General features: G+C 46.9%; 2 protein-coding genes and 1 pseudogene across 2 annotated transcripts; all 3 read right to left on the reverse strand.

Moving 5' to 3' along the window:
* Positions 1 to 206: 206 nt before the first annotated feature.
* On the reverse strand, positions 207 to 1,150 carry LOC141988014 (enamelin-like; annotated as a pseudogene).
* Positions 1,151 to 1,310: 160 nt separating this feature from the next.
* LOC141988015 (enamelin-like) lies at positions 1,311 to 2,567 on the reverse strand. The gene is given in 4 exon segments (XM_074953835.1): positions 1,311 to 1,409; positions 1,411 to 1,841; positions 1,844 to 2,172; positions 2,557 to 2,567. Coding segments are annotated over 4 exon segments (870 nt in total).
* A 15,466-nt stretch (positions 2,568 to 18,033) lies between these two features.
* LOC141988016 (ameloblastin-like) lies at positions 18,034 to 18,682 on the reverse strand. Its single transcript, XM_074953836.1, is given in 4 exon segments — positions 18,034 to 18,074; positions 18,077 to 18,125; positions 18,127 to 18,567; positions 18,650 to 18,682. Coding segments are annotated over 4 exon segments (564 nt in total).
* Positions 18,683 to 22,859: the final 4,177 nt, after the last annotated feature.

Here is a 22,859-nt window from a genome sequence, read left to right on the forward strand (position 1 = left end):
GATGGTATTAGATTTATACTAATGAAATTTTACACGTATTGAAAATTAGCAGACAAGAGCATGCATGAAAACTACACACACACACACACACTCTGCCTGTATGTTTCTAATGAGATTAAAGATAATAGCATCACTTTTATTGCAACATCAGCAGAAAGGTATCTTCCAGTTTTATTTCTCTGATCTTAAAGGCCAGTTTGCACTTGTTAGTTTTGCAATAGTAGACAGTCTGGCATCCTTTCCTCTGGATCATTTGTCATATCTCCTGTTAGAGAAATGGATGGAGAAGGATTTTCTTCTCCATTTGATAGCTCAGCCTTTAGCAGTGCCTTGGTTTCCAAAGCGAAGTGTTTGCTTTTCTAGGGGGCATTATTTGTTCTCGTGTCTTGTCACCAGGTGGTGCTACAGTGCTGGCCAAATACTCCGGTAACCTGTTTCCCAAGCATGGTATCCTTCCGAAGCCATGTGCTGCATGGTTTTGTTTCCTATCACCTTCGCTACCCAGAGCTGCACTTTGGAGTCCTTCCTGCAATGGCCCTTCTTCGGGAACATTTAATGGCCCCATCACAAGCTTTTCAGGCACCGCTTCACCATTTTTCCTACTGAACTGACTTGCTCCAAAGATTTGTGCAAGGACATTGTGTCCATCCCCTTTACGGCATTTCTAATTGGATCTGCACCTGCTCCAGGGTAGAATCCATGTCTCTCTTTCTGCCCTAATGTGATTTTAGAGTATGGCGTATTCCTTTTCTGATCTGATGTTCCATCTCCATTTTCTTGTGGACTAGGTGCGGGGGGAGGGGGAGGGGGCGGTTTCCAAGCACCAGTGAGCTGGTCCTTTGACTAGTCTGAATACCAGCTGGGTATCAGACATGCCTGGCATGCTCTGAGTTACTACATTCAGGATATTGTGAGCTTTCTCTTTCTTCCCAGGAAGAGAATCTGACCGGGGGAAAGTCTAGCGGAAAAAGGGATTTTCTTTTGGTGCTGGAGAATTCCCTGCACAGCACAAACGGCCAGAGGAAGGATACGCTGCATTCCCTCTGTGATCTGCTGGGTTGCCATCTGGGACTGACATGGTGACGTTCTGGTGTCCTTGCTCCAGTGAACCAAACCCTCTCATCTGGACACACCCGTACTTTGAGGCCATACCAGCCAGATGCTTTGGGTTCTCTCTAAACCCAGCTGGGAAACTATTGGGGTACAGTGCAGTCTCTGTCTGTCCTAATAAACCTATTTCAGGGCCCCAGGAATATCATTCTGAATATCGCGATCTGCCTTGGTGAGACGGAAGGCTCTGTAGCTGGGAATTATACTCCTAGTCCCACGAATTGCCCAAGGGGGTGCTCTCTCCTTCCAAACACACCACTAGAATGAAATGGAATATTTCCCGTTTGCTTTGGGAGGGAGGGGCATGTCATAAGCTGGAAAATTCTCTTCAGGAGCCCAGGGGTTAATTTCATTATACGGTAAATCTCCCCCAAGGCTGGATGGATTGTCTGTAGAGTACTGGAAATAGACCTGCTGCTCTGTTAGATCACATGGGATGTACTGTGGGTTCCCATGTTGTCCAGCTGGGCTGCCCTCAGGCAAGGGCTGCTCATGGCCCCATTTTCTTTGTCCAGGGTAAGACTCATGCCCTAGCTGATCAAAGAGTTCGCTTTGATAATAGCAGCTTCCTTGCCTCTGACTTGAAGGAGAATCTGGAGGATATAAGGGATTTCCCAGTTGCCCTCCTGGGCTGATGCCAGGAGAGTTTTTTCTCCCATCCCAAAATCTGCCCCTAGAGTAAAGCACATCTCCCCTTTGACCATAGGAATAACTGTCAGGGTAGGAAATGCTCCCCTCTGGCCCAACGAGGTACCTGATGGGTACACCGAGCCTTCGCACTGCCCCATTGTGCCTGCTTCAAAGACCAGGGAGTTTTGCTGGTGATGCCACACCTCACCTTCTGGACAGGGAAAACCTTCTCTTTCAGGATAGGAAGGGTTAACTGTCTGTCTCTCCCAGTCATGCTGACTGGTTACCGGCTCAGACAGATGTCTCCTTGTATCTAAAAAGGCACCCTGAAGGGACGGCTGGCTTGTCAGTTGTGTCCCAGAACCTGGGATTCAACCAGTATCTTCCCTTGGATGACAGAAGTTGTCAAAAGAAAAGGAGTACTTGTCGCACCTTAGAGACTAACAAATTTTTATTTGAGCATAAGCTTTCGTGAGCTACAGCTCACTTCAGTTTGCTCTAAGGTAGTAAAGCTGGGATCTGGAGAACTCCCTTCAGCACCCCTTTTCTGCCCCCACTCCATCTCTTTCCCCCAAGGCCCGGTCCCCTGTTCACTCCTTTCTGCCCTCCCCCACTCCACTGTGGCCCTGAGACCGGACAAGTTTTGTGCCCCCACCATGGCCCCGGGGCTGCATTGGGGAGCAAGAGCTCCTCCAGCCCCAGGGCCGTGGCTGGGGGAGATTTTTCTGGGGGCCCCTAAGTGGCCAGGGCCCCTGGGCAAGGGCCCCGTGAGACGATGCAGTAATCCGCCATTGCCCCTCCCCCAGCCTCCATTACGTGCCGCCCATGCCTGGTATATGCTTTCTACTGACACCAGTTTTCGACGTCTAATTTCTTGCAAGAAGACATGATACAGTATAAACTTGGGGAAACTGGTGTGGATTTATCTTTCATGCTAGTCGTGTCTGTGGTGGAGTGTATACCCCCACATTGGCAGTCAAAGGGTTAACTGGTGCAGACCAGTTAGTGCACCTGGTTGCACCCGTAGGGTGGGCCAGGCCTAATTTAGTATTAGGCCCAACTGGGGAGGAGTTGCGTGACTGATATAGGAAGGACTTCATGGCAGAAGGGCCTGGGGATGATCTCCTGAGAAAGAAGTTCTACCAAAGGGTCAATAGAGAGACACAAACACACAGAGAGCCTGAGGCGAGACAGAGGAGTGTTGGATCGCCACGGACAAAGCTATTGGAGGCCTGTAAGAGCCTAGGAAGGAGCTGAGGGAAAGGGCCTAGAGACCGGATCAGTTAGGAAGTAGTCCAAGAAGACAGCCAGGAGTCTGAGGAAGTAAAGGCTTGCTTAGAGGCTTGCTCCAGTGTTCCTGAACTGGAACCCAGAGAGGGGGGCTGGGTTCCCCAACCACACCCCAAGGAGGATGGCATGAAACTCCCTGATACAGAGGGTGTTGAGTCCAGAATCAGGCCCAAGACTTGGTGTGAAGCTGCTGGATTATTTGTTTGGCAGAGCTCTGTTACCCCACAAAGGGGTGGCGGACCTGTCCGAAGTGCAAATTGGCAAGAAGCAGATCACTCCAGGTACTGGAGAAGGACAGTCTGCTATGCCACGACCAGCCATGAGGGGGCATGCTGGCTGGTGCATTGCTCTTCTGCAGTGCCCTAGTGCTATGTATTCAAAAGTGAACTAACTTGCCCTGAGGAACCCCTCCGCCCCCATAGATATTATGGAAAAGGAAGAAACTCCAGGGTTAACCTTCAGAATTCCACCAGTCTCTGCCAGGAAGATGAATTGCTTTATAACTAACTCCTTGTCAGAGGGCACTGCATGGTGTAATTAGATAAGATCTTCTGCCTCTAGCTCAGGTTGGTGGGGACCAAATTCATTATCATTCGACATCTATTTGGCAGCTTATGTGACACCAAGGATGAACAATAGATGCCTCAGAATTTGATATGTGCAATAATATTAGAACCAAGTAAAGGAAAAACTTACTTGGGGTGAGTTCAGCTAGGCAGATTGGCCACACTGCACCATCCGGATCAAATAAATTCTGTGTTTAACTGAGATGTGCCCATTAAGCACTAACCTAGCACCAAATGGGGGTTACATTTCTATGTTCACAGCATAGTGTGTGGCTAGTAGAACAAATTTCTTGACTTTGGCCTTCCATTTTCATCCATTCTCCATAAGCTTCCTCTAATTATCAGGCCCAGATTCAGACATGGCCACTAGAAGCTCAAGCCTAGGGCTGCTCCTGGTGTCCCACGTGACAGCAGAACAGAAACTTTCACTTATTAAAAAATATTATGTTTCTTGTCCTCATTTATGACCCAAGCAGACAGCTTAAAACAATAGCTTAGTCAAGTATGCGCTGCCCCGTTCATTGTAAAGGGGTGTTTTACTCCAAGACCCACTGCACAAGGTTCCCGAACTGACACCACCCCAGGAGAAGACTGTGAACGTGGTAGGCCCCTGCTGCCACTATCCCCTCATGAATGCAGTGTGGTGTGGGCAGGATTCATCACGCACGCAGCCCTCTGGTCAGGTGAATGGGGGCTGAATCCTCTCTCCTTTCCGGGCAGCCTGACGCCTGTCTCAGACAAGAAGAGGTGGTCCTGGAGGTTGCTTTGGGTTGGTGATCCTGGAGGAGAGGTGAGGTGGTGAACTCCTACCAGACCTGCAGGTGGCTGTTATGTGGAGCAGTGTGTACTGCTACCACCCCATGTGGGGGCAGGGCCTTGGGGTTCCCCTTTGGAGGGTGTGCCTAGAGACTTGGATAGCTTTAATCTGGCTCTGGTAATTGTTGACTTTGAACTCTGCAGCTCCTCTCATATCTCCTACAGCTCTGCCTATTATCCCCAGCGCCATATTGCATCTGCACTCCACCCTCTCAGGGCCACTTCTGCCGAGAGGCCTCCTCCATGTGTGTCTCGCCTTCCTCATTGAATGCATCTCGCTTCCCAGTGGGCTACCACGTCCCTCCTCTCCAGACTCCAGCATGTTCAGAACATTGTGCTTTGGTGTCTGACGTTCAAAGAACTCTGACTGCATCACCCCCTGTCCCACTAGCTCTCTCTTCCCTTTAGGCTCCAGTTCAAACTTTCCCTTGTTTCTAAAATATTTATTTTTAAAAAACTATTTGACCAGCTCCATTAATAACTACTCCACAATCCAGATTTCTAAATCCAGTTTTATTTATTCTGTTTAATAGGCTTGTAGCACTGTGTGCACTCAGCGCCATGGCGCCTCCTGCTGGTCAGTCCGAGAATTAGCTCCTTCCAGCCTCAGAGCACCTCCAGCTGGTCAGTTTCTCTCCCTTGGTTACCAGCCCTGTTGTCTCCACCACCTCTGGCCCTGTGTCTCTCCCACACCCGGTGCCCCTTACCTTGGGGTGCTGCCCAACAGCAGTGCCCCCACACTCAGGGTCTCCCCTCCTCAGGGGAACCCCAACCCCCCCATACCCACTTTGACTCAGTGGCTACTACCAGTCTTCATCTAGACCCCTTTCTCTGGGGCAAACTGCAGTCTGTAGTGGCCACTCATCATCGGAAAGGGGTTGGACCGGCTGCCTCTGCCTATCCCTGGGCCGCACCTCTACAGCCCCAGTACCTCCTTAGGCCTTTAACAAGGCCTCAGCCTGGGGAGTTGCCAGGCAGGAGCTCCCCAGCTCCTCTTGCCCTTCCCCAGCACTGCTCTGCCCAAAGGACCCTGTGCTCCCAGGCAGCCAGGTTCTTCCCACTCCAAGCTGGAGTGAGACTGTCCCAGCTCTTGACTCACAGCCCCCTTATCAGGGCCAGCTGTGCCCTGATTGAGCTGGCCACACCTGGGGCCAGCTACTCAGCCAGCCTCCCTCAGCTGCTCTCACTCCTTTTATCCCAGGAGCAGGGTAACAGCCCAGCTACAAGGCTGTAGTGTGGATCACTTCATGTGTCGTGAGTCCTGTTGTGCACTGCATAGCTATGCAATCGTCAACAGGGCGTGTGACCCAATACTGTCAGCTGAGCTAATTGCCCCCCCTAATTTATTATTCATGATAGTTGATAGTGAGTTTATGCTGTGGGAGCGAGGGTTTCATCCTCACAATTTTAAACAAGTGGGATTTAAAATAATCCAGTTTAAACGTAAAATATGTATTTTGATTAAGGGAGGGACTTTCCAAGGTGCAGGATCATTTAGCAGCAGAAATCCCCTGGCCATGGATGGGACTCTTGCTCTTAATTCACTAACGCTCTTCCAATGAAACGTGTGGTCCTTTGAAAATTCCATCCGATCCCCTTTGCCTAAAAATAAGCCACCGTCCGATTTTCATCTCTTAGCATGGAAATCTGGTCGTACCATGTGTTTCACTTTGCGAACCCCTGCACTAAAACCCAACAGCAGACCCTCATGAGCAGAGCTGAACCCCAGGGGAGCCAACCCCAGAGAGAAATCCTCATTTGACTGTTGGCATCACCTAATCTCATTTTTTGCAACTCACAGGGGTGGAGCTTTTGTGGGTGGAGTTTGGTTTTGTAGGCGGAGCATAGAAGAGTACCGCCACGCTTTTTTCCCAGTTTGACCCCTGTCCTTCAGGGTAGGCTTGAGGAATAAGCACTGCCATCACCAGCCCTGTACTTCAGCTTGAACAGTATATCTGAAGAAACAAAATTCTTCACTACACCGATCTCTGGGCCTGATCCAAAGCTGGTTGATGAAGTCAGTGGAAAGACACCCACCGATTACAATGGGATTTGGATGAGGCCTTCTAATTTGCCCTCAGTGTTTATTGGAGGCAATTGTAATGAAAGAATCATAGAATATCAGGGTTGGAAGGGACCTCAAGAGGTCACCTAGTCCAACCCCCTGCTCAAAGCAGGACCAAAGAAAGTGGGACATGTAGTTACCGCTTCTCTTTTGCTTCCAAATCCAGCCTTATGAGGCAGGCGCATCTAGGATAATAAAAATACATCATTGCAGAATTAACACAAACAGGTTGTTTAAAAAAAATTGTTCGAGCTGGTTGAAAAAACAAACAAACCTATTTTGCAAAATAATCAAAAGAAATTTTTCATTCCATTTGAAATTTTTCCTCAATTTTTTTTCATTTTTTGACAAAAATTAAAAACATCTTGTTCAAAAAGTGTTTTGTTTCAGTGGGATAAGAACCACTTTCTCTCGCTGTACTGTTTTTCCATTGGAAGTAAAAAGGGGGAATAAAACAAATGCAAGACAATCTCTTCCCCCCCCGTCACTGAAACGGCATTTAAAAAAGACTTTTCATTTGAAAATTTTCATCTAAAATGGAACATTTTGAAAAGAAAAAAAATCAGACATTTTCTATCAGGGTGGGGGAGAGAAATGCTGAACGTATCCAAGTAACTCTAGAAATCAAGAAAAATAGCATCATGCGGGCGAAACACTGCAATTCTCACCGGCACAGCAAGAGGAACAGGAACTGGAAGAACATCCTTCACCTTTGCACTTGGGAAGAAATGACAAAAGTGAACGGTTCACTGTAACCCCGCAGGCTCTTTGTCCCCCTCTAGTGGCCGACTCAAATAAGAACTTTGAGTCTCCCACAGCCCCATGCTAATAGAGTAGTTCTTTAGTTTCATGCTTTGAGATCTAGAAGGGCATCATTCCACAAGTCTCCTCCAGGAAATTTATATGAGACGTAGAAAAACAGGCTGATAGATTGGCTGAAGCTGAGACAGGTTTAAATGGTCATTTAGACACAACTCACCTGGCTATGCCTAGTTACTCTAGACAATTGGTCCTTTACCAGAGAGCCTCAGTAATAAAAGGGGTAAAATCACATTCGCTCAGAACTGTGGGACACCTAAGAAAGATTTTTTTTTTAAAATAAACTTTGAAAGGGGGTTTGCAGTGCGGTGGTGGCACAGAGTGTCTGTTTCTGCTGTGGAAGGCTCTGGAATCAACTGAGCTTTCAATTGACCTAATAAGCAAAAAAGTGTAAGTAAAGCAAGCAAATAAAAACTGCTTAGAATCTATGTGTTCTTTAAAGAATTATTCTACCTGTATGTTTTTGACTAAGGATAATGTGGAGTTTAAATAAACTTATTCAGAGAGGTGTGAACAGGACAGAATTTATTTTCAGAGACAATTTTGCAGTTTTTTTATTTTGACAAATACTACCTGCCGGCATTCCAGGAATTTCTGAATCTCCAATCTGTCTGTCTTCACTGTTTGTAATGGACACAAAATCACAAGTTGTACTGCTAGAAGAGAGATTTTCCTTTCAAATTCACCAGTACTCCTCTACGTCCAAAATTGCCAAATTTCAGCTGGATCCCAAAATGTTATTGGATATTCATTTCTCAGTTAAACCCATATTTTCTCTTAAATGACATTCCACAGTAAAGCCTAATAACCCAAATCTGAACTAGCAGTATATATAATGCCTTAATTTTAATTGTTCTATAATTAACTATTTTCTTTTGGACCTGGGGAAAAACGGATTTCTAAATTTCAAAAGTTTGAAGGAATTGTGAAAAATAAATGAATCACCTATAAATCTTAGAAAGTTCTCTTGGGACCGTAGCTGGGATGGGTGAGATAATTTTATTTCTGTTTAAAAGCTATTAGCAGGGCAACATTTAAATGCTGTTCCAAATTTGCAGGACCAATCAGCGGTCAGGAACATGATCCTCTTATCATTCGAGGTTTCGACCCAACATCTGGCAGTGTATGGTTTAGAATGTGGTGTTATGTGAACTGCCAGATGAAAGTCTCTTATTAGGTTTAATAACAAGTTCAAAAAAATCAGCTTAGAACAGTAACATTCTCAGGCTGCTCCTCTAGCTAAAAGAGGTAACAGTGCAAAGCTCTCTGCTTTTATGGCAGCTGACCTTATTTAATCAGTCCGTAAAACAGCTGCGCTGGTTATATAGTTTACAAACACCGACATTTATTAGTAAGCTGGTAGCACGGCACACAGTTTGCTAATACTCCTAATTAATTACGGGTAATTATCCTCCAAAGATAGAGGATTGATTCTATGCAGATAAGTCCATGGGTGTAACAAGAGCCAATGGCTGGAAACTGAAGCTAGACAAATTCAGACTGGAAATCAGGGGCAGATTTTTAACAGGGAGGGTAATTAACCATTGGAACCATTCACCAGCGTTCTGGTGGATTGTCCATCGCTGGCTACTTTAAAATTAGGGTCAGAAGTTTTCCTAAAAGCTATTCCTGTTCAAAGTAGAGCATGAATTTATGGGAGTTCTGTGGCCTGTGTTATGCAAGAGATCAGAATAAATTATCATAATTGTTCCCTGTGGCCTTATAATCTATGGATGCTAAGAGGACTCTTTTACTTATTTAATAGGGAAGAATAATTCTCACCAGTGCAGGAATGGCCTGGTGAGAGTCTGTGGCCTGTGTTTATTCAAGAGTCAGACTAGATTAGCACAGTTTTCCGTGTGGCTGGTAAATGTATGCCTCCATTCAAGCTGCAAACTGGGCTGCAAATTTAGGCAGAGCAGACTTTCTGGTGAAATTTCTCATACAGCCCATGTGTTGTTGGGCCAGCTATATGGCAGGACCAGTGGTACTGCAGTATTATTCGATTTGTGCAACTGCTCAGTGCACTTCTGGTGACACCTGGTACACTCGGCAGCTTTATACATTGGGTATGTAGCTAACCCACAGAGTAGCCCCGTGCCTGTGGCCCTGCCGGGGTCGGTTCCCTTTGTGCTTCCCCAGTGGGCTGGAGAACTGCTTTAACAGATCTGCTGGGCGTTCCTGGTGTGCAGGGTGACCCCCCAAGGGTCTACCTCCTGCTGCGTCGCCGACACTATGTCCAGACACCTGGAGGCGTTGCTGGTGTGGAGCTAGAGGGCAATGTGCTCTGGCTATCCCCAGCTGAGGGTGCAATCTCCCAGGGACTATATTAACAGGGGTAATTTAGAGCAGGCTCAAGGGTAAGGTTACTTCCCCAACCTCAGGTCCCACAGCAAGTACAGCTTGGTTGGACCCAGGGATCTGGTCCCTATTGTCCACAGTCTAATTACACACTGTGTGAAAAAGTCCTGCCTTTTATCGGGTTAGAAATGTCCCACCTTGAACATCCCTTTGTTCCTGTGTTACAAGACAGGTTAAATAGAAGCTCCTGATCTACCTTTCCTAGACCATTCACTACTTTATATAATTTTAATATGTCCCCTCTTATTTCTCTCCTGTAAGGCAGTGATTTTCAACTTGTGGTCCATGGACCCCTGGGGGTCCACAGACTATGGCTGAGATTTCCAAAGAGGGCCACGCCTCCATTTGAAAATTTTTAGGGGTTTGCAGATGAAAAAAAAATTGAAAACCACTGCTGTAAGGTAAACAGTTCCAACCTTTTCAATCTCTCTTCATAGTAAGAGGCTGTCTAGACCCTAGATCATTCTCGTTGCTACTTTCTGAACACCAGAAATTCTGCAGTAAATGTTGCAAATCAAAATCCAGGATCCTAACACCCCAAATATAGCAGAGATTCAGAAACCAAACCTGGGTGTGAATCCAAATTTCTCTACTGGCCAGGTCTGTGCAATGACCCGGGTCACATGTTGTTTGGGTTTGGCAATTTGATTCACACTCTGAAAAGACTAGTTCCGGTGATGAATTTTGGATCCAGAGGCTGGTGTGAATTCTGTGGTTGAGGCCCATCTCTATCACAGAGGCACCAATCAGGGAGGTGTCTCACGCTCATGCCTAATAAGAAGGGCCAGGAATAAGACAGTTGCTAGCTACTTTCATGCAACTGCAGTATATTTGACTTTATATCTTTCTGAATCCAGTTCAGACAGACTATTAAAGTCCCCAGATGAACAGGTTCTTATATAGCCACTATCTCTCCGGGATGCTTGGCCCCCACAAGGAGCATCTGAACAGCCCAGCAGTTCCAGATACCATGCACGAAGCTCCCAGTTCGTTCCTTGCATTACTGTAATGCCTCCGATAAATAAAGGGGCCAATCTGTGCCCAGTTCTTCTTCTCTGCTCATATGGCTCAATCCAGTCTGTGCAGAATAGTATTATTTTTACAGTGCACCCAGGCAGGCCATTCGTCTGGTTTAAGCTCTTTGTCTATGGTTGTCCCCGTCTGGTACTGAGAGAAAACTAGATGTGGCTTTGTCAGCCATCATGGACATGGGATGCCATCTTGAAGAGTGCACTGCTGAGCTCTTCACAATGGCATCCTCTAGGCAGCATGAGCTCATATGCACCAGGCGTGCAAGATCATGCTGGGGAGGGCAGGGTCACGCAGGCAGCGGGGAGTCCATGCCGTTCCCAGAAGTACCGGAATGTCTGGTGTTCTAGGGATGCTCAGTGGCAAATGACTTGCCCAAGATCCCACAGTAGAACCAGCAGATCCCACAGTAGATCAGAGTCGATCCAGTAGATCCTATGGTAGATCCAGTAATAGATTACAAGTCTCCTGACTCCCAATCCAATCAAATGACTTCCTCAAAATCCCACAGTAGATCCAGTAATAGATCAATTTAATTGGGGATCCGTCCTGCTTTGAGCAGGGGGTTGGACTAGATGACCTCCTGAGGTCCCTTCCAACCCTGATATTCTATGATTCTATGATTCTATGACTCCCAATCCAATCACCTGGCCCACACTGCCTTTCCTGTTCTCTAACTCATTTCTGTTCCATTCAGGTCCTTATGCCATGCACTTCACCACAGTATGGGGTCCCTGGTACTTAATTTGTAATGAAAGAGGTACCAGGGGTCAAGAAATTTTTTTTACATTCATAACTGATGCAGCAAGCCCAGAGGTGCCGAGGCTATGAACTGCCAACCCTGGAAGTGCGGGGGCTCTGCCCTGGCCCAAATTAAGCACCGGGGATCCCCTAACTTTACACCTCTCCTTATGTTCTATGCAATTGCTCCGTGACGCTGGCAGACTAGGCGCCAGCTCATGCCAAGGCCCCCGGCCTCACTGAATGCTTACAAATGCTTAGCTGGGAGCCAGTCTGGCTTACCTGTGTGTTAGCATTATCAAAATAGATACTAGATGTTGAACTGATAAGAATGTGTTTGGTGTTTTAAGATATGGCTGTAGGACGCTGCATGTATTATTCTCATTCAGCTATACCCCATGTTAGAAAGCGAGAGAAAGCATTTGCTTTGTAAACCTCTGTGACTATGTAACTCATCAAGCAGGGGAAAAGCCTTGTGTACTACAAATGGGCTCTAACCAGAAGATGTTAAATCCTGTTCGTTAAATGCATATGGGCCATTGTGGAAGATCAAGGATCAAAGACTTTGTTACGCGCATTCCTCCCCCCGCACTCCATGAAGGGACCTGTGTGGGAACTGCTGCTGTCAGCTTGGTTTCTGTGACAAGAAGCTATAAATACGGAGAAGAGGAAAAATGCTTTATCCCTGGACTGTTTGGATTCTAACAGCCTAGAATAACTAAACAAGAAGACGGGGAGCCTAAGTTCCCTGTAAGCAATGTGGCCGCGTGGCTGTGCAGTAGGGTCTCAAGGGCCACGCAGGTTGGGAGAGGTGCCCCTCACCCAGCCCGGCCCAGCCCAGCCCCACCAGAGCTGCCAGGAAGAGGCGCCCCTCACCCAGCACAGCCTGGCGCAGCCCAGCCAGAGCTGCCAGAGAGAGAAGCCCCTCCCCTGACCCAGCCCAGGCCTGCCGGAGCTGTCGTGGCTCTCACCCAGTCCCGAGCTGTCCGGGGGCAGCCTGCACCCCAAGCCCCTGCACCCCACCCCAGAGCCTGCACCCCAGAGCCTGCGCCCTCACCCCCCCCACACACCAACTCTCTGCTCCAGCCTGATCCCCCTCCCACATGCCGAACGCCTCAGCCCCACACCCAGCACACATCACCTCCATATTGGTGCACATAACAAAATTCATTCTGCACATGGATGTAAAAAATTGGAGGGAACACTGCGGGGAGTCCCAGATTTAGCATCATAGAATTGCAGAATCATTAGGACTGGAAGGAACCTTGAGAGGGCATCTAATTCAGTCCCCTGCACGCATGACAGAACTAAGTATTATCTAGACCATCCCTGACAGCGGTTTGACTAACCTGCTCTTAAAAACCTCCAATGATGGAGATTCCCCAACCTCCCTAGGCAATTTATTCCAGTGCTTAACCACCCTGACAGTTAGGAAGTTTTTCCTAATGTCCAACCTAAACCTCCCTTGCTGCAATTTAAGCCCATTGCTTCCTGTCCTCAGAGGTTAAGAAGAACAATTTTTCTCCCTCGTCCTTGTAACAACCTTTTACATACTTGAAAACTGTTATCATGTCCCCCCTCAGTCCTCTCTTTTCCAGACTAAACAAACCTAATTTTTTCAATCTTCCCTTGTAGGTCATGTTTTCTAGACCTTTAATTGTTTTTGTTGCTCTTCTCTGGATTTTCTCCAATTTGTCCACGTCCTTCCTGAAATGTGGTGCCCAGAACGGGACGCAATACTCCTGTTGAGGCCTAATCAGCATGGAGTAGAGCAGAAGAATTACTTCTCTTGTCTTGCTTACAACACTCCTGCTAATACATCCCAGAATTATATTCGCTTTTTTTGCAATAGCGTTACACTGTTGACTCATATTTAGCGTGTGGTCCACTATGACCCCCAGATCCTTTCCGCAGTACTCCTTCCTAGGCTGTCGTTTCCCATTTTATATGTGTGCAACTGATTGTTCCTTTCTAAGTGAAGTACTTTGCATTTGTCCTTATTGAATTTCATCCTATTTACTTCAGATCATTTCTCCAGTTTGTCCAGATCATCTTGAATTTTAATCCTATCCTCCAAAGCACTTGCAACCCCTCCTAGTTTGGTATCGTCCGAAACTCTTTATGTCATTATCTAAATCATTGATGAAGATATTGAACAGAACCGGACCCAGATCTGATCCCTGTGGGACCCCACTCATTATGCCCTTCCAGCCTGACGGTGATCTACTGATAACTACTCTCTGGGAACGGTTTTCCAACCAGTTATGCACCTACCTCATAGTAGCTCCATAGTAGCTCTAGGTTGTATTTTCCGAGTTCGTTTATGAGAAGGTCATGCAAGACAGTATCAAAAGCTTTACTGAAGTCAAAATCTACCACATCTACTGCTTCCCCCCATCCGCAAGGCTTGTTACCCTGTCAAAGAAAGCCATCAGGTTGATTTGACACGATTTGTTCTTGACAAATCCATGCTGACTGTTACTTATCACGTTATTATCTTCTAGATGTTTGCAAATTGATTGCATAGTTATTTGTTCCATTATCTTTCTGGGTAGCCCTAAAAGACTTTTGGGAAACTGGCAGATTACTACCTCTCTGCTACTTTTTGACATTATGGACTGTGACTCGCCTGTACATATATTTTTATCTGCTTTAACCTCTCAATATCTCTCATTCCTTTTTCCTAGCTAATAAACCTTTAGTTAGATTACTATAGAATTGGCTACCAGCATGGTCTTTGGTGTGAGATCTAGGATGCAAATTGACCTGGATGAGTGACTGGTCTCTTGGGACTGGGTGTAACCTGAATATTTTGTGATTTTTGGTGTAAGTGACCATTCATCACATAGTTCAACTTGCCTGGTTGTCAAGATAGACATGTGGAAGGGGACTTGTCTGTGACTCCATTATAAGACTATTGTAGTACTTTGGGCATTCATATTTGTTACTGGAGTGGTGAGATCTAATTATAGAAAATATAATTAGTTTGGGGGTATCTGCTCGGGGTTGAAGGGAACTGGCAGCTGGGTTCCATTTCTGCATCAGGCAGCTTTGGGATGGAACATGAAGAACCCACACCAGCAATGTAAATGAGACAGTTACATTTGGGGATATGTCTTGAATGGAACTGGGAGAAACTTTTTGTGCTGAAATTCTTTTTGGCTGAAAACCATATGTAACATTACACTCCATATTCTTTATGGAAATATGTTTATAACAGAACTGAGATGTATTTTATTCAAGATGGCTCATGTAAGGTATCATTGGAAAGGTTATGCTTTACTGAATGTGAATATCCAATTTGTATGCATGTATCATTTGTGTATCTGAAGCTGGGAATATTGACCATATGAGCTACATTAGATGATGCCAAACAATGTTAGTGGCTTATTGAAGAATTGCACACAAGCATAATGACAGGTTTCAGAGTAGCAGCCATGTTAGTCTGCATCTGCAAAAAGAAAAGGAGTATGTGTGGCACCTTAGAGACTAACAAATTTATTTGATCATAAGCTTTCGTGAGCTACAGCTCACTTCATCGGATGCATTCAGTGGAAAATACAGTGGAGAGATTTATATAAATCAATTTAAAAATGATTTTTTTCAGTATTTCTGGCAAATTGAAAAACCAGAAAAAAATTCACTTTGGGTCAAATGAAGCATTCAAGACATTTCACTTCAGAAATATTGAAATGAACCATTTCAGCATTTCCAATTTGTTTTTCTCCTTCAAATGAGACAATTTGACAAAATAGACACAAATTTGCAACACCCAAGTCTATGTTGTAACAGGTTGGACCCCCCTTCTGGGATGCCACCTGATCTACTGGGATTTCACTGAGTCTCTCCTGCTCAACCAGTCTGGGTTCCCTCTCTCCACTTTGCTGGATTAGGCTCTCCGGCCTCTTGCAGCACACACGCAGGTAGGGGCCACACCCCGCTGCAGACACAGACTGAAGTCAGCTCGGTGTCAGAGGACTCCCCCAGCACTCACGTGCACACCCCTTTTGGGAGGTAAACCCCGAATAATACTGTCTTGCGCTGCAGAGAAAAATCTGCACAGCATAAGCTCATAATTTTTTTGCCAGAAGCTGGGAATGAACGACATGCGATGGATCACTTGATGATTCCCTGTTTTGTTCATTCCCTCTGGGGCACCTGGCATTGGCCACTGTCGGAAGACAGGATACTGGGTTAGATGGACCTTTGATCTGACCCAGTAGGGCCATTCTTTTGTTCTTATGTAAATCCGCCCTCTTCCTCAATGTGAAGAGAGATATGCATGATTTCTTGCCCCACCCCAGTTAGAAATTGCAAAAACTGGGTTTAATAAAATACAGTGGAAAATACAGTGGGGAATGCTGGGGGAGTCCTCTGAAGTGAAACGTCCTGAATGCTTCATTTGACCCCAAGTGAACTTTTTTCTGGTTTTTCAATTTGCCAGAAATACTGAAAAAAATCATTTTTAAGTTGACCCACAAGGAGTCCCGTCGCCCCCCCTACCCGTTTTCAAGAACAGCCAGCGAACCAAAAAAACCAACAGTATTTTTGTGCACTTCTAATCCCAAACACTTCTCTTGCTGACCTTCCTCATGCCTCTTAGGCTGGGCCTGTGCCTAATGGGATGATCGTGTGGTACAGGAACTGGTTTCTCTTTGAGAAAGGGGAGAAGGACAGCAACAAAAATATGCCTCGCAGAAGCACCCCTAGAATGCTAGGGCTGGCTTTGTTTCCTAGCATTTTCAGCCCTTTCTGAGGCGGGGCTGAGCTGGAGGGTGTTCACTCAGGCAAGGGTAGAAAGTCTGAAGGGTGTGGGCGGGAGTGTGGAAGGACGGATGGCTTTTCAGGGGGGTTGGATGGATTTGGTGGAATTTTAGGGGTAGGGAAAGCACGTCGTACAAAGGCTATATCACATATCACTGTCTGAGGCAGAACAGTTTGGAGCAAGTCTTTTGTTCAAAATGTGACAGTGCATCCCCAAGGCACTGCTCTCAGATTGAATGTCTCTTTTGATCCAAGCAGGGGTGGGAGACCTTTTACTGTTGGAAGCATCAGTTCTCCATTTGGGATGTACCTGAGGGCCCCCCACCCCAATGTCCCTGCTTCTATAATGAGGGCTGGCATCTCTCTCTGCTCAGGATTGTATCCATGTTCTCTCCTACTGCCCCCTTCCCATTGCTGTTCTCTTTACCATTTTTGTCTCTCTTTCTAAATACAGTCTCCCCATTTCCCTTTCCATTTTGATTGACATTTTTTCTGTCTGCCTCTCTCAGCAGCCCTCGACTTTCAGCCTCTTTCTACCTCACCCACATCATCCTCCTGCGTTTGATTCCTTGCCACTCTACCAACCCAAGATACTGCCATGTGCAGGGACAGCATGGAGAGAGACAGTCTCTGCTGGAGATTCTCTGTGCACTCAGAGCATGGGGATTAGGTGGGCACAGATCACTGCCTCTGGGAACTTTATTTGAATGTCTAAGCTGTGTAATGAATCTGCTGTCCCCCAGTGCAACGTCCAGCCAGCACAACTCCTTAACATAACACACCTCAAGAGCAGCGCTCCTTGCAACGGGATAGGTTACAGCTGTAAATAGAAATAGAGCGGGGTCCCAGGCAATGGTACCCCCCCAACACACACATTGTTTGACCAGGGTGTCAGAAAAGTTTTAAATCTCCAATTCTTGACACAGCCTGCCCTCAAGAGATGCTGGCCGCCTGGGGTGACGGATTAAAGTTCAAACTGGGGACATCGCTGGAGTCATTTTACAATTTCTTTAGAACTTGATGCCAGATTGTAAATACAGCACACATCTCACTATGTTGTGGCCTTTTCTTAAGTGTATTCGCATGTGTGTAACTGTATTAGTCACTGATCGTGTTTGGTGACACTGCAACCCTGAACAGCAAATGAAAATCATAGGGCAGAAATTCTATTATCCTAGTCAGGGCCAGGCTGAAATTGTCTTTATGCACCTTTCTGATGCAAGGTGAGAGTTTGGCTGGGTGCATTTCGGATGACAGGGAGCTCCCTCCACATGCCATCCCTTCAGTCCATGAGAACAATGCTTTATTTGAGTTATTTTTATTTAAAAAGTAACAAACACTTACATGATTCATTAAAAGTTTGTTACACGCCACCTAATTATCAATGCAATAGAATAGACCAAGACATCTAGTGAGAGCTGGGGCCTGGGTTACACACACTCACAATTTTAATGAAACAGTTTGTGGTTCTGAATGCCTTTCCGTTCTCTAAAGTCGGGGGTTTAATGAATAATAATGATTAACAGACACCGTGTCGGTTTTATACACATGAGCACTCCCCTAGCACCTGAAATTGTGCTGATATAAAGAAAAGAACACTGACAGTAATGAACAGCAGAATTTAGTGTATTGACCATTAACCTGTTTAGGTCGGTGAGTTTTTTTCCAGCTAAGATTAAAAAGCTAAAGGTTGCACCAGCATTTCCATGGCTGTCTACATTGATTAGCATATTTAATGCGCTGTTCCTCACTCCACAGAAGCAGACTCTAGATCTTTTTGCCAGTGCGTCAGGGATAGCAGATACATGAACACTACAGAAGTGGTGTGTTTCTTCAATACACTCAGGGCTCTTGGAAATGCCAGGCATCTTGTATGAACTGTTGGCCTCATTCCCTGCCACGAGCATATGTTGAGTATCAGGGGGCATGGTAGGGATCCACAGCAGCTCCTTGCTGGACATCCAGAGGCAGCATGCTCTCGCCACCAAAGGGCATGAAACTATCAGAGAGCACTTGAGTTAATTCAGGGGTGGCAGCCGCTGGAGTAGCCCCTGAAGATCCTCTGCTCTGAGCTGCAGGTTCACCACCCGGGCTTGGCAAATTGTTGTTGTTTTCTTGGCCCACCGGGGTCCCCTCTGGAAGGATGACAGCAGTTCCAGGACCTGATGGATTAACTCCAGGAAGTGGGGAGACTCCTTGGGGAACCAAGCTGAACCCTCCTTGGACTGCTGGTTTGAGTGCTGTGGCTGGTGAATCATCCTCAACAGTAAAATCTCCCTGCAGGGCTGGGTTTTGTGGCATCCCCCCAAATCCAGCGCCCATGCCTATAAAACCAGGAGCCATGGCCCCATAGGCAGGAGTGCCTCTTCCGCCTCTCTGAAAAACCCATGTTGTTCCACCACATTCCCATCATCCTGGTTAGTCAGACTTGCTCCAGCGGTGCAGAAAGCAGCCGTACTTGGACAAAAGCCTCGGTATCTGTGGTTTTCATGCAATTGATGAAAGCTGCTGGCTTGACAGCCCTCTAATCACAGAGCAGGCAGAAGCAATAGAAACCTTTCTCACGCAGCCACAGGGGTATCTGTCTGTCTGTCTGTCTTCTGTCTACTAATTCTTCACACTTGTTAATGAAAGAAAATGTTTCTGTGGCTTTTGCATTAAGGTATGGGAAAGGAGTATTTTCCATCTTCCTATACTCCTAATCAGATCTGTTTACAGATTTTTGCTCCATTTTTCTTTAAAAAAAACCAAAAACCCCAAACTACTACTTTAGCTATTGAAGGACATTAAAATTCTATTCAGGGTTTTCAGGTCATCCTATCTGTTTTGTCCAGGGGTGAAAGTAACCTAAGGGACTTACCGGTACGCAGGGCCGGGGTCCTGAACAGGGGGGTGGGGCCGCAACTGGAAGGGGTGAGGCCTCAACCAGAAGGGGCAGGGCCCTTTAAATCACCACTGGAATCCCATGGTAGTGGTAGCTGTGGTGGTGGCCGGGAGCCCTGGGTCTCTGGCGGCGATTTAAAGGGCCCGGGGCAGCGGCCGGAGCCCAGGGCCCTTTTAAATTGCTGGCCTGGGGAAGCTGCCCCCTGCCAATAGGGTCGGCTGTGTACCGGCCCTTGCCGGTACAACGCACCAGACTGTAAGGGCTTACTTTCACCTCTGGTTTTGTCATTGATGGGACACCAGAGCCAAAATCATCAGTGGTATTTAGGTGCCTAAATTCCCTTTGAAATCATTGTGAGATCAACCTTTGAGGATCTGGGCCTTAAAGCCTGATTCGCATTTACACTAAGGCCCCTTTACACTGCTCAGGTGTGTAAAGTGGCTGTCAATGACATATAAATTGTAATAATTTAAGTTGTGTAAAGTTTGAAGTAAGCCCTGTATATACACTCTGGCAGAGCAAGCTTTTTGGCACAAGGTTCATGGAGCTTTTGCTTAACACTGGATTAAAAAGACAGGTGGGAAAATGTGTAACTCTTCCCCCAAAATACACATAAATACATCTTCAAAATCCCAGATAATCTGGGAGGCCTGTGGTGTTCGATCTGCTAAGAGATCATAAGCTATAACGGGAATGGAGATGAGTACGGTTGGAAGGCATGAGATGCGATGTCCTGAGGTTGGGGGTTCCACGACCACCACTCCCAAGAGGAGAAGGCGGGTGGTGTTGGTCGGGGACTCTCTCCTCCGGGGGACTGAGTCATCTATCTGCCGCCCTGACCGGGAAAACCGAGAAGTCTGCTGCTTGCCAGGGGCTAAGATTCGCGATGTGACGGAGAGACTGCCGAGACTCATCAAGCCCTCAGATTGCTACCCCTTCCTGCTTCTCCACGTGGGCACCAATGATACTGCCAAGAATGACCGTGAGCGGATCACTGAGGACTACGTGGCTCTGGGAAGAAGGATAAAGGAGTTTGAGGCACAAGTGGTGTTCTCGTCCATCCTCCCCGTGGAAGGAAAAGGCCAGGGCAGGGACCGTCGAATCGTGGAAGTCAACGAATGGCTACGCAGGTGGTGTCGGAGAGAAGGCTTTGGATTCTTTGACCATGGGATGGTGTTCCATGAAGGAGGAGTGCTGGGCAGAGACGGGCTCCATCTTACGAAGAGAGGGAAGAGCATCTTTGCGAGCAGGCTGGCTAACCTAGTAAGGAGGGCTTTAAACTAGGTTCACCGGGGGAAGGAGACCAAAGCCCTGAGGTAAGTGGGAAAACGGGATACCGGGAGGAAGGACAGGCAGGAACGTCTGTGAGGGGAGGGCTCCTGCCTCATACTGAGAATGAGGGGCGATCAGCAGGTTCTCTCAAGTGCTTATATACGAATGCACAAAGCCTTGGAAACAAGCAGGGAGAACTGGAGGTCCTGGTGATGTCAGGGAATTATGACGTGATTGGAATAACAGAGACTTGGTGGGATAACTCACATGACTGGAGTACTGTCATGGATGGTTATAAACTGTTCAGGAAGGACAGGCAGGGCAGAAAAGGTGGGGGAGTAGCACTGTATGTAAGGGAGCAGTATGACTGCTCAGAGCTCCGGTACGAAACTGCAGAAAAACCTGAGTGTCTCTGGACTAAGTTTAGAAGTGTGAGCAACAAGAGTGATGTAGTGGTGGGAGTCTGCTATAGACCACCAGATCAGGGGGATGAGGTGGATGAGGCTTTCTTCCGGCAACTCGCAGAAGCTACTAGATCGCACGCCTTGGTTCTCATGGGTGACTTTAATTTTCCTGATATTTGCTGGGAGAGCAATACAGCGGTGCATAGACAATCCAGGAAGTTTTTGGAAAGCGTAGGGGACAATTTCCTGGTGCAAGTGCTTGACGAGCCAACTAGGGGGGGAGCTTTTCTTGACCTCCTGCTCACAAACAGGGAAGAATTAGTGGGGGAAGCAAAAGTGGATGGGAATCTGGGAGGCAGTGACCATGAGATGGTCGAGTTCAGGATCCTGACACAGGGAAGAAAGGTAAACAGCAGGATACGGACCCTGGACTTCAGGAAAGCAGACTTTGACTCCCTCAGGGAGCAGATGGGTAGGATCCCCTGGGGGACTAACATGAAGGGGAAAGGAGTCCAGGAGAGCTGGCTGTATTTCAAGGAATCCCTGTTGAGGTTACAGGGACAAACCATCCCGATGAGTCGAAAGAATAGTAAATATGGCAGGCGACCAGCTTGGCTTAATGGTGAAATCCTAGCGGATCTTAAACATAAAAAAGAAGCTTACAAGAAGTGGAAGGTTGGACATATGACCAGGGAAGAGTATAAAAATATTGCTCGGGCATGTAGGAATGAAATCAGGAGGGCCAAATCGCACCTGGAGCTGCAGCTAGCAAGAGATGTCAAGAGTAACAAGAAGGGTTTCTTCAGGTATGTTGGCCACAAGAAGAAAGCCAAGGAAAGTGTGGGCCCCTTACTGAATGAGGGAGGCAACCTAGTGACAGAGGATGTGGAAAAAGCTAATGTGCTCAATGCTTTTTTTGCCTCTGTCTTCACTAACAAGGACAGCTCCCAGACTGCTGCGCTGGGCATCGCAACATGGGGAGTAGATGGCCAGCCCTCTGTGGAGAAAGAGGTGGTTAGGGACTATTTAGAAAAGCTGGACGTGCACAAGTCCATGGGGCCGGACGAGTTGCATCCGAGAGTGCTAAAGGAATTGGCGGATGTGATTGCAGAGCCATTGTCCATTATCTTTGAAAACTCGTGGCGAACGGGGGAAGTCCCAGATGACTGGAAAAAGGCTAATGTAGTGCCAATCTTTAAAAAAGGGAAGAAGGAGGATCCTGGGAACTACAGGCCAGTCAGCCTCACCTCAGTCCCCGGAAAAATCATGGAGCAGGTCCTCAAGGAATCAATCCTGAAGCACTTACACGAGAGGAAAGTGATCAGGAACAGTCAGCATGGATTCACCAAGGGAAAGTCATGCCTGACTAATCTAATCGCCTTCTATGATGAGATTACTGATTCTGTGGATGAAGGGAAAGCAGTGGATGTATTGTTTCTTGACTTTAGCAAAGCTTTTGACACTGTCTCCCACGGTATTCTTGTCAGCAAGTTAAAGAAGTATGGGCTGGATGAATGTACTATAAGGTGGGTAGAAAGTTGGCTAGATTGTCGGGCTCAACAGGTAGTGATCAATGGCTCCATGTCTAGTTGTTAGCCGGTGTCAAGTGGAGTGCCCCAAGGGTCGGTCCTGGGGCCGGTTTTGTTCAATATCTTCATAAATGATCTGGAGGATGGTGTGCACTCTTAGCAAATTTGCGGATGATACTAAACTGGGAGGAGTGGTAGATACGTTGGAGGGCAGAGATAGGATACAGAGGGACCTGGACAAATTGGAGGATTCGGCCAAAAGAAACCTGATGAGTTTCAATAAGGATAAATGCAGGGTCCTGCACTTAGGACGGAAGAACCCAATGCACCGCTACAGACTAGGGACCGAATGGCTAGGCAGCAGTTCTGCGGAAAAGGACCTAGGGGTTACAGTGGACGAGAAGCTGGATATGAGTCAGCAGTGTGCCCTTGTTGCCAAGAAGGCCAATGGCATTTTGGGATGTATAAGTAGGGGCATAGCGAGCAGATCGAGGGACGTGATCGTTCCCCTCTATTCGACATTGGTGAGGCCTCATCTGGAGTACTGTGTCCAGTTTTGGGCCCCACACTACAAGAAGG

Source organism: Natator depressus, chromosome 5 (genome assembly GCF_965152275.1).
Source record: "Natator depressus isolate rNatDep1 chromosome 5, rNatDep2.hap1, whole genome shotgun sequence".
Lineage (NCBI taxonomy): Eukaryota > Metazoa > Chordata > Testudines > Cheloniidae > Natator > Natator depressus.